Genomic DNA, 12,561 nt, shown 5'->3' with positions numbered 1-12,561 from the left:
CAGCCATGTCACCATGGTGATGTTGACGACACAATTACATGTGTTTGAAAAAGAAAGATTTGATAGTTCTAGGACAGAAGCAGGGACCAAGTTACAATAGTGTGGGCTGGACACTGTTTCTATAAACTAAACATATTCTGATAAAATTTCAAGTCAAAAAAGAAGCAAAAAATACATACGAGTATGTACAGACTGAGATTAATTGCCATAAACTTAAAATCATGACATTTGATACCATTAAATCATTTAAAAATTCAGTTAATTAACACCTCTGACTGGTTGGAAGAAGGAGGCATTAAAGTTTGTATGTTCTTCAAGAAAGTTGTGCAGAAAGCTGTTTTCTTGCTGTTGCAAATTTATGTAATAAGGAACAGTAACTGGATGTTTATGTAATGAGTTGTAATGAGTTATTTTCTCATCAAATCAGGCACATTTGTTGTGTCTACACTGTGTTTTAATAATACTTTTTATAAAGTGCTTTTTGTAATACCATAAACTGTATCTAAGTGAGATTTTAAAACTCAAAAAGTTCACAATCTCAAGATGTTTCAACTTTAACTTGGAGCAGAGCAACTTACGTTAACAGCAGCTTCCATAGAGACAGCTTCCTCTGCCAATCGCGCGGCTGGATTCTCTGAAGGCTTAAACACGGGTTTGGCTTTAACAGGTGGAGGGTGCTCTTTGGATTTGGCGGTTCTGGGGCTGCTGTCGGGACCGGCACCGTTGCCAAACAGCTGACCAATCAGACTCTTCTCGTAGCGTTCTCTGTTGGAGGAGGGAACTACTTCCAAACGGACAAGTGGGGAACGCATTGCCTGACGGAACACTTCCTGGGCTCTGGGAGGACAAGGAGAGGTGAGAAGAGAAAAGACGAACAGAGAGAGAGAGAGAGAGAGAGAGAGAGAGAGAGAGAGAGAGAGAGAGAGAGAGAGAGAGAGAGAAGTGAGTGATTGGTGCAAATAGTAGAGAAAATGTTTTTTTTTCCAACAAGTGGGTGGAATTTTAAGCACTACATATGGCATTTATCATTATAACTAATCCTTCCATTAATCACAATTATAAATAGTGTGTAGTTATTAATATCTGACAAGGAAAGTAATTATCAAAGGACATATAACTCAATTAGGAGAAAAATAACATTAAGATTATAAATCTGATTACAGATGACAAATTGAAAGAGTTCCAACAAATTGCTAATTATTATAAATGAGGTGCAAGAATTTAAAAACCTGTAATACACCGTAGCATATCTTCGGCTCATATATCTTAACTAAACTGATGCTAAGTGATCGTCAATTCCAAAACTGATGAGTATTGCAGTAGCTAACGACTGTTTTAATTGGAAACTTTGTTTTTTAAGGAATCCAACTAATTATTTAGTATCTTACCATAATGCCATTTTGAATTTACATTAAAATGAAACCAGATGATTAGAAAATGTTGGCATTTCAGAGGCTGGAACCCGACAGACTACTTCATCTAACCCATATAAATCTTGTGATAAAATGTTGGATTCACAGTGTACCAGAACTTATGTTACACCGTATTCTGGGTTCTGTAATCGCTTCCTTTTAAATGTTTTGTACCTGTGAAGACCAAGCAGTGAATGTGAAACCAGGTGATGAAACTGACTGCATTGCAGGCACTTATTCCTAATGCCTGATGTAAATATGTTTGCAACAATTGTTGTCTGGCAAAAGTTTGTTAAACAGTGAACGGCATGTGATATAAGATACATTTCAGAGGAATCTCATATATTAAGGCCCAATCCCAATACACTCCTTGCCCTTCCCACTCAGCCCTAACCAACCGTTGAAAACTCTGGCCGTTTAAATGCATTACTCCTCTTGGTAACAAGCATGAAAAACTGCTGATGTCTTGATAACTAACTATAGCTAGCTAACGTTACATTATTATCACATGATAGTCCTGCATTTTGATGTGTTTTCAATGTTGCATTCCCCCCTTTCTGATGGCATATGATGCCTGAAAATGAACTCAATTCCAGTAGTGAGTTTACTGCAGTCGGTACCGCTCCTCTTATGTCAGTGCAGACAGGCAGGAAAGATGCACGGGTTGCTAATGTTAGCCTATATAGCTCGCTAGTGGTCAGGTAATGAAGCATTGTTATTTTTAAATTGATGACTTGATTGATAATGTCAAGTTGTGAACAAATTGCGAGTGGCCATGCTTTTCTATATCCATCAGATAAATGTCAAATGGCACTGTGGTAACACCAGGGATTCCACAGTAACACAAGAGAAATCACCACAGCTACAGACGGCATATTGGCAATATCCAGTTGCGTCTGTTTACATAAATGCCATCGGCCACTACTGCTGATGTATGAGGGTCTTGAAGGGTTGTCCCATTTCATAGGGGGAGACTTCAACCATCACCCCTTTGTACTGTAACTCTGTCCTGAGGGGCAAGGTGGCACTCGAAAATGAGGGTTAAGGGTAAACATTTTAAATAGGGTTGAGCCTAAGTGAGACCAGATCAAATGAGATTAAAACAAACAGACAGGTTCATTAAAACACACAGTATGAGTACCACTGTGGCTAAGAATTTACTAGTACTGTGTACACTAAATTATGCATAACTTTATTTAGGACACATTAAAGCCTGAGATGTATGCATTAATCATTTGTTAACTACAGTTTATTACCATCTAAGATACATTATATCGTACATTTTTACTTAAATCTGTATAAGTCTGTCTAATTCTGTCTTTTCTCAACTCATCAGTAGTTACTTGTGTGTCGCTGTTGCTGTTCATTTATCGCCATTAACTGAAGGAAGGACAGAGCAGGAGATGCAACACAGAACCGTGACACCTGTGTGGCAGGCCATTATAATCTCATGATCTATAAAAGAGACAATTTTGCAGAGAATTAGTTCATATCAGATTATGCTAAGTAAATTAGAGGGACCATTGTGTCAGGGGCGATCAGTGCACACCATCATTCACCTCAGATAACCGACAGAGAAAATCAAGTTTATTTTAATTTTATTGAGTTACGCTCCTATTATTTCCCGCCTAGATTATTATTAGATGCACAATGATGATAATGTTTCTGTAACTAGAGACTGTGTTTAGAGTCGAGTATGAAGGATATACACATTTTAATACATTAGATATGCAATAATAATACTTACATTTTTTATTAAATATAAGAGAAAGGCTTGCGGGCGTAATGCTGGTGAGGTAAGTTCCCTTTTTAATCAATCAATTGATTAATCACAAGAGGAAAGCAACTGTGCTTAAAGTATGAATACCGTTCATATACAATCAACTGAATGTGTGGCTGTATCTATGTATTGAATATTTATCCACTGAGCCTTTCTTCAGAATGAGGCTTCCAAGTAAATGTACCTGAAAGTCGTCTAGGAGGTGGAGGTAAGAGAAGCTTGTAATTTAATGCACCAAACTCTATGAGCTGGTAGCAAATGAAGTGAATATATTGTGCAAATTACAAATTCTTGGGGGAAAACTTACAACTTTGTGGCCATAAAGAATAAAAATAATTGTACCACTTACACCTGTCAGCAATCATAGAGTACTAAGTGACCCATTTATATTGTGCTGCACCAACTTCTGTGAATGATGAACTAAGTAAGAGTAGTTTCAAAGTAAGTGTGAATGTGTGCGGCCAGCTCTTCATTCGTTCTACTCAGACAGGATTTGCATATTCAAACCGTTAAACACACCAGGCAGTCTTAGCGAGTCCTTGTGTCACACCTTGCTGAATGACACTTGTGGTGATTTCTATTGTATTAAGACCACAATACAGGACAATGAAACTAGATGTGAAAGCCGTGTGTATTGATGTCTGTACAGGGACCATTGTGCACAGATGATATCATTATTGTTCCTGATTGGACAACGTGTGCAGGCACATTTGTGTAAAAGAGATATTCTAATTAAGCAGGCTACCTCAATACAGCTGCCAAGCCGGGACAATAGAGGTGTGTAAGTGTGTGTGTGTGTGTGTGTGTGTGTGTGTGTGTGTGTGTGTGTGTGTGTGTGTGTGTGTGTGTGTGTGTGTGTGTGTGTTGTTTGTGTGAGGCACTCACAGGGATCAGTGGACTTTCAGTGGCCTACTTACACATATTTCACTGGACCAAGCTACACATCTCAATACACCTGCCATGACAGAACAATACTGGCAAGAGAGTGTGTGTGTGTGTGTGTGTGTGTGTGTGTGTGTGTGATCACACTCAAGCCTGTCAATGTTCAGAAATGGCTCATAGGCAAGATTAAAGACTAGCTTGTTTTATTCATATTGACATTGGTCTGTGTTTGTTTACATGCATATGGATATGTTGTTTGTTTTTTTTAAGTCACTGTGTACGGGTTAAAAACTGTGTGTGTGTGTGTGTGTCCATGTGTTGTGTGTGACTGAGTGCACACAGGACTATACACATGTCTTTGAACAATAGGTGCAAGCCCCCCTCCAGTGATAATCCATTTACCTACAGTGCAGCATAAAATACCTCTCGTATAATCTCATTACCACACTGAACGCTGGACAAGGACCACTGTGCAGACTGTATAGTCACTGTAATGCGCTGTAATCATTACAACATCCAAATCAGCCCATGTAATCTGTTGCATTTCGCTTTTACAGGTGTGTCTTTTGTCATTTTAATGCTCCGTAATCGCGTTACGTCCCCAAATACCCTTGTGTTAATGTGCTTCTTTTCTGATGCTTCGGTGGTACAGTAAACAAACTCTATGGAGAAACGCAAAGGCCAGCTGTAACAGAGACGCACACACACATAGATGAATTTGGAAGCAACGCTCCCCAAACATCTGCCAAGTGTCTTTTCTGCTCTTCTCTATGATGGCATTGCAACAGTGATATAAGTCCTCTGACAATGGAATGAGAAACAAGACACACAGAAGAAAATCCAGCAAGGAAACGGGAAGAAAATACAGACAAAACCTGACTTCAAGTGGTCTAAGACATGAAACACTTCTACTGATAGATATATATATATATACACTACAACAGGCTTTCTATCATCATTCGATTTTATGTATAGGATACATTTATAACTAAAAATTGTTTTAACTTTTATTTCGCAATACTGCTACTGCACCTTAAGCTATTATAACTTTTATTGCTATTTCCAGCCTGATACTATACTTACTGCTTTATACATTTTTGACATAATACCTTTTTATTTCTATTTCTATTTTGTTTATACTTGCTTTTACATAAAGTATGTGCTCTATACTTGTATACCCTATATCAAATGTACTTGTTTACTGTTTTCTGTAGTGGAGCCACTCAGCCTGTTTTCATTTACGTTTGAGACAGCATCCCAAATTTTTATGAATCTATGTTTTATCTGCACTCACAGTTCTGCCATTTTGCACTATGTATATACAATATATTATTTTTATCAGAAAAGCAAAACATGGGAATACAAGGACCACACTGTAATATGCTGCATTAGATACTGTAAAGACAGCCACATCTATTTTTGCTCTCTAATATCCTCTAATATGGGATGTGCCTTTGCAGCTATTAAACTGATCTCAGAGGAATGTGTTTGACGTCTAAGAGCCGACACACACAAACAGAGTTGCACTCACTGGCTAAATGTCTTGTCCATGAGGTCAGTGTTGTTGATCATGACGATGCACTCGTCCTCTTGGAACAAGCCCTCCTTTCGGGAGCGACTCTCCTCCTCCACTCCTCGAATGTACAGACCGAGGGCCCTGACGGGAAAATGAGCAAGGAGAGGAAGGATTAAAGCATGTTCCTATCACTGAGTGACTTTCAGTGTGTTTCCAAAGAGACTGATATGCCTGATGGTGTATCCCACAGAGAGCATCCATATGTTTCACTTAGACACGGCTATGCCAGACATACTGTACCTCCTAGCTGTCTGTCTGTGTCCCATTGTGGATTTCCATCAGTGTTTATATGATCCACCATAACTTGATACAAGCCAACCTGGGAGCACTATGGTTGCACTTGTAAATAACAATACAGAGAGGTAGAGCAACAGACAACACTACAGATAAAGACAAGCAAAAGCAAGATATAAAGGGGAACAGACATGTAGAAAAACATGTGATGATGACACACATATAAAGGCTTTGAAATTTAAAGACAGTGAGATGGTAGGAATGAGTAAAAAAACCTAAGTCAGTACCATCTGTCCTCAAAACACAGCTTAACAAAGAGGAGGCGAGGACGCTGACACACAAAAGATGTCAGCTGCAAAAGGATGAAACTAGGTTAAGAGGTGAAAGGGATGATGGTAAATGGTGGAAAGAGATGGAGGAGGTGTTCGGGAAAGGACAGGAAAGAAGGAAAGAGAGGGAAAAGAGAAGACAGACACAAGCACGGAGAGGAATTCAAGGAGGAGATTGGCAGGGTCAGGTGAGTCGTGAGAACAGCCATAAAAACTCATCCTGCTTTTCCTTTAGGAAATCCCCATCCACTGTCTGACTGTAACACACCCAAAGAAAACCCAAAGCTGTACAATTATTCTTTTTTATCTTTTTCCCATTGTGTGTCTGCGTGTGTGTTTGCAATGTTTGTGCCACACAACACTTTTTGAGGTTAAAGGGCAGAATTTGGGCTGACACCAGTGTTGTAAAAAGTATCTTATTGTCTAACTTGAGTGAAGATATCATGTTAAAATATTACTTTGGTAAAAGTCGTAAGTCAACCATATGGACAGCGCTCAAGTAAAAGTCTTAAAGTATCTGATATTGAAAGTACTGTAAAGTACCAAAAGTACAAGTAAGAGTAAACTATACATATATTTAAACAATTACATACATGTATATACACTTATACTATGGCTTGACCGACTAAGCAGCCTGGCCGATTATCGAATCTAATATTCAGCACATTTTTTAATCCAATTTGCCAATAAAAGAAATTAATTACAAAGTAGCAGAAAATGGAAATACTCAAGTAAAGTACCTCAAAACTGTACTCAAGCACAGTACTTGAGTAAATGTACTTAGTTAAATTCAATCACTGGCTCACACAGATGGGTATCTGTTGTTTTGTGTGCATGTATTTTTGAGTGTGTGTTTGTCTGCGTGCACACAACTCACCGTCCACTGAGTGATGAGCAGTAAGGGACCACATGGATTCCCAGAGGACTGTCCTCTCCCAGGATCTCCACTGTTCTAGTCAGACTACAATTAAACACACACATACACATAAATAAACACAAACAAACCAGTGGGAAGAAGACAAGAGAAGTTATACCTAAATACTAGAATTGGTACCACTTTACAATGAGACTACTCTTATCAAGGATTTATAAATTGTTTATAATCAGGTTATTAATAAGGCTGTAAACACTTTATTAATCATTAATAAACAATTATAAACAGTTATACAGCAATTTTTATGCATTGATGGAGCATCAGCATTTGCCAAGATCCAGTTACTGCTTACTACTCATTAATCTTACTAATGAGTTCATAGTATCTATAACTTAAATAAAGGGCAGCAAGAAAATAGGAGTGACTACAAACATACCCAGTTTAACAATGTTGTGCTATTCTGTTGTGATAATAGAAAGTGCTGATTCTTGGTTGAAGACAAATCAAGAGAGAAATCTAAAGCATACTGAAGGAGTTAAAAAAAAGAAGAAGAAGAACATTTATTTTCTGAATCCCTGAGTCCGGTGGGAACATAGGTGGCTTGCACCAGTGTACACCTTGTTTTCATGCTTCTGTTTGTTTCATAGATGCAACAATTTAGCAGCCAGAGACTAATCTGTTACACAAGCTAACATTAACTGGAAAACAAACAATATGAACGTCCAATCGATCCTTCCCTATACACATATGCACAAGACAGAAAACATGATGCAGAGACAAAATGAGGAAAGACACAGAGAAAGACAAAAAAGCACGATGACAAAATTATAGGCAAGGTGTCGTGTAAACAAAAATTCAAAGTCTTGAAAGTGTGCGTCTCCTGAGGAAAAGTTTGAAAAGCAGCATCCTAGATTGACACATCACTTCTCATTAATGCATTCATTGTGATAAAAATATGTTTTTGTCAAGGACTTAATCCATGTTTGTGAAGGCGACCCTTAGAGAAGGGAATGCCGACACTCTATTCAAAGTCAACAAAACTACAGACTGCTCCGTTTGTGTGTGTGTGTGTGTGTGTGTGTGTGTGTGTGTGTGTGTGTGTGTGTGTGTGTGTGTGTGCCAAAACATATTTGTGCCATTCATCTATACGGGTTTCTTCCTCTCTTTCAGTCTCTCAATGACTCTGTCTAGTTTGGATTATTAAAGTGTGTGTCTGATTTACATTCTGTCTGTGTTTTAATGTGTGTGCGTGTTGAAGTCTTTGTTTGTTTGATTAGTTTATCTATCAGAGCACAGCCATTAATCCTCCCCTGACCTTCTCCCTGCTCCCTGTGTGTGTGTGTGTGTGTGTTTTGTAAGTGAGTTTGTCTGAACTTAGTTTTGTACTCTTTCGTTTTACCCTCCTCTCTCTCTCTCTCTTTCTCTCTCTCTCTCTCTCTCTCTCTCACTGTCTGCTCGTTTTGTCTTCCTCTCTCTCTAGACCAACCATCCATCCCTAAACCCCCATGAACTGATAGTGGTACAGATGCTGATAAACTCCAGAGAGAGGGTGGTTGTTGATGATGCTGGGTGGCAACAGGGGAGAGATGCAAAGTGCAAAAAACAAGTTCTCCATCTCTCTTTGTCTCTCTCTCTCTCTCTCTCTCTCTCTCTCTCTCCCTCACAAGCACACTCGCACACGTACACAAAAGATGATGCTGCCTCATCGTCACTCAGCACATTTGAGTTAATCCAGACAGTGGGAAACAAGGGACAGCAAGACAGGGGGAGAGAGAGGAAGGCAAGGACAGAGGGAGGGAAGATTGAAGAGGGAGGGTAGAAAGAATGGGGAAGGATATGGGGATGAAGGTGGAAAGCAGGGGGAAAGGATTAAGGGTAGGAAAGCAAGAATGGAGAGAGAAGAGAAAGACATTATTAGTAGAGATGAAAGGATAAAAGAATGGAGTTAGGTGAAAAAATAAGACTAATATGCTGCCCCATTTCCATGATCCTTTCCATGTGTTAAACTCTGAGTACTGTATATCCTGGTGAATTCTGGAAGGAGGTATGGGGTCCCTTTCAGTAAGCACGTTATAAACTTTCACTAAGATAAGTGCAGGTTCCACCTATTGTTGTTCGTTTGTAAGCATTTGAAGTGAGTGTTATTATATATATATTGTGTGTAATTTATGTATAAAGATGGCTGACAAGTAGTTTTTGCTATTAACAGTGTGTTTGACTTGCTGGGTTATTTTTTAATCTCTCTTTAAGCTCTCATGTGTTTTTACTGTAGCATAGCTCGAAAAGAAAAGAGGGAGAATGTAAAATTTTTGGAAAAACTTTCTGCTTTGATTTTGTTAAGTTTAGCCGCCTGTTTGACTGATGTGTCGAAGTATTGCACCATTTCCTGTTGGTATGAATAGTTAAGTATGTTGACTGTTAAGAAAGATTAGGATAGTGCAGTTTATAGACTATAAAGATACACTATAAGCTCATAGCATTGCTAAGAGATAAATGTTAACACTCATGCTAAAGTGGGAAATGTTTATCCTTTTTATCATGTTCAGCATCTTAGTTTAGTGTGAAAGAATGGCAACATTTGCCAAGAAGCAGTCAACACAAAGTATAGATAAGGTTAATCTCATTAGTTTTGGTTTTAAACCAAAGCATTTTAAAATAAATAAATACATTTGGCCCTAATGGTTGTGCACATCGATGGGGTTTCCATCCAAATGTAAATGTAATGTGAGGAATTTCGAGGAAAAATCAGCAAGAGAGAAAGGGAATGAATGCTCATTGTCTTTCACATCCGTTAGCGTTTTTTTGGAGTTGGTTCATTGAGATAAGCAGGAGGTGAGGAAGGTCGGTCGAGCCTCAAATGGTGAAAAACAATAGAAAACATGATGGATATTTTTGTTTGTGTCATGTATTAATGTGGGGAAGATTACATCAGATCTGTAAGGAGTGATGAGGAGAGGGTTTCAATCTGCCGCTATTTCACGTCTCTCTTCTCTCGGAGCAGAAACAGCCGAAAAACAGGAGAGCAGAAAAAACGAATAAAGAGAGAAACACTGAAGAAGAAAAGATTAAATCAGGGAGGAAGAGAAAGGAATAAAAAAGGTAGGAAGCAAGGGAGCTCTGGAAGGAAGACATAGTGAAATGAAGGGAGGAGGAGGCACTGAATTAATTAGACAAGGCTAATGAATAGCATTAATATGAGAGGAAAAATAACATCCACCCCTCCCTCTATCCCTTCCTGCTGCTGTGCCTCTGATCTCTAACACTCCCAGTAGAACACACAAACACACACACACGCACACACAGAGAGAAAGCACACAAGCACTTGAGATCCATTTGCGTTTCCTTTTTGGATTTTTTTTGGTGTGAGATGTTTGACAGGCTGCATCACTGCTAAAACTGAAGTGGGGGCTGAGAGAGAGACAAAATGGGTGAGACTTGAGAAAAGAGAGAGCGAGCGCAATGAGAGAACAAGAGACGGAGAAAAAGAGCCAAACTCACAGAGTGGGAGAGAGAAGCAGAGAGAGATGAAGAGAGCAGGTGTTCTCTTTATCCACCTGCCACTTCACTGATCCTCACTATGAAAGACAGAAACACAGAGGAGAAATAACAAAAAAAGGAGGATGTGCATTACCGAACCACTCTCTTCCTCTCACTACATTTCACCCTCTTCTTAGTTATCACCTCCCTTTCTGTCTCATTTTTCTCATTCAAACTAGACAGATGTCGGAAGTAAAGTGTATCTAAACCAGCAAAAATGTGTAATACTGCTAAAGGTTAATGTATGTAAATACACAAGTATACACATTTACATATGAAAGTACAACACGCTTAATCAGGAGTCTTCAATGTTTTTAGACCAAGGACCCCTTAGCTGATGAAGAGATGCAGCAGGGACCCCCTACTACATATACTGAATACAATTATGTTAAACTGGGCCTACAAAAATGTGTAGAGCGGTTTATAGTGCCAAATATAAATAAGTTGACAGCTAATGTAGCACGGCTAATGTTAAGCACGTTAGCCTCTCAGCAATTTCTACATGCAGACTTTAACCACAAATCTCCAAAACTATTTACTTCAATTCAGGTAATGCACCAGGTTAGAGCATTCCTTGTACAACTGACAGCATCAGTATCTCCTATGTAAAAGGTGAAGAGTATCTTGGTTATTATTAGAAATTGTGCAAGTGCTGCATTATGTTAATACGACTGTAAATATGAATAAAGAAACTTCATGAGGTTGGAAAAGCAGAAATAGAGAGATCAAGAGGAACAAATGCGGAAACTAAAGGGGGAGAAACAAAAGAGAAGAGGAGGAGAGGGAGAGATGAATGGATACAGACTGAAGTATCTCAGAACGATCACAACAGGGATCCTCGCTGTTGATGAATAGAAGTGTTAGGTCCCAGAAAAAACATATGAATAGACTCTGTTAACACTGGAAAACCCATTTCCCATCCAGTTTGTCTTGTGCATCCAGTGGAACCTATTTACCTTTTCACCTCTAACAGTAGCTTCTAAAACACAGCCAACACAGCACCTTATTTCACAGAGAAATATAATACGCCTGCCAAGTTATTTCAATAAACCAATTTACAGTAAATCTGTTTGCCTGTGTAAAAAGCACATTTTGATTCAAAGGTAATGAGTTTCCAGTGACCGTGCTGTGTGGTTAAAATTATGACGAGCCATTACTGTATTTATAGGTATAGCTTCACAATCAAAGGTTCACAAACACACACACAAAGAGAGCCACAACTCGCATTGAAACATACACAGCAGCGCACACACACACACATTCATTTAACATATGCTGTACTGTTCCAATATTTATGGCTGCGTTTCTCTGCTCATTTTGGACTTTTTTTGCAATTTCAAGGATCGTTTCCCCGGCGACCACAAAAACCATTACATCACTTTTACATTACTCACAGCTGAGATGGTTTGTGTGTGAGAGTGCGTGTGCATGTGTGCAAAACATATTCACTGCAATGAATTTAACTCTACCTATATCCATATTCTTTGATTCACTGTCTTTGTTCATATTTACTTATTTTTATCAGAATGTGTTTCTCAAGACTCCATGTCATAATTTGATCAGAGATACCGCATTATAAAGACAACAAAATGCCAATTATTGCTCAGACCTTGCATGAAGAGTACCTGTATGAAGTGCACGATGAACGTGAGTGTACATGAGCATCCGTGTACGTGTTTGTGTGTGTGCGTGTGATCTAATCTCAGTCTGTGCTCTGTGGTTGCAGCTGGTTGCCATGGGGAGAGGCTAAAACAGCTCAGGCAGAGGTCACACATTATTCTCTGCACAGAGCTCTCTCATAGCTCTCTCTCCTAAAATGTCCTCTTTACAGGTTAACTACATATTATTTTGCTTCAGTATTTATGATTTAACTGTGGGTTAATTGCACACCCAGACTGACCTGTTGATTTCAGAAGTAATACACTGTCCATTAACAG

The 12,561-nt window shown here is 38.9% G+C and overlaps 1 protein-coding gene across 1 annotated transcript in view; it reads right to left on the bottom strand.

Moving 5' to 3' along the window:
* pard3bb (par-3 family cell polarity regulator beta b) overlaps nt 1-12,561 on the bottom strand; it is a 215,910-nt gene that overhangs the window by 143,226 nt on the left and 60,123 nt on the right. Inside the window, exons 6-8 of the mRNA XM_073473008.1 lie at nt 7,091-7,174; nt 5,606-5,731; nt 579-837 (exon numbers count right to left, since the gene is read on the bottom strand). Coding sequence (XP_073329109.1) covers nt 579-837; nt 5,606-5,731; nt 7,091-7,174 — 469 coding nt within the window. The remainder of the gene's footprint in view (nt 1-578; nt 838-5,605; nt 5,732-7,090; nt 7,175-12,561) is intronic.

The sequence above is a fragment of the Pagrus major genome, chromosome 9, assembly GCF_040436345.1.
Source record: "Pagrus major chromosome 9, Pma_NU_1.0".
NCBI classification, from domain to species: Eukaryota; Metazoa; Chordata; class Actinopteri; order Spariformes; family Sparidae; genus Pagrus; species Pagrus major.
This window is presented reverse-complemented; position numbering and strand designations above follow the sequence as displayed.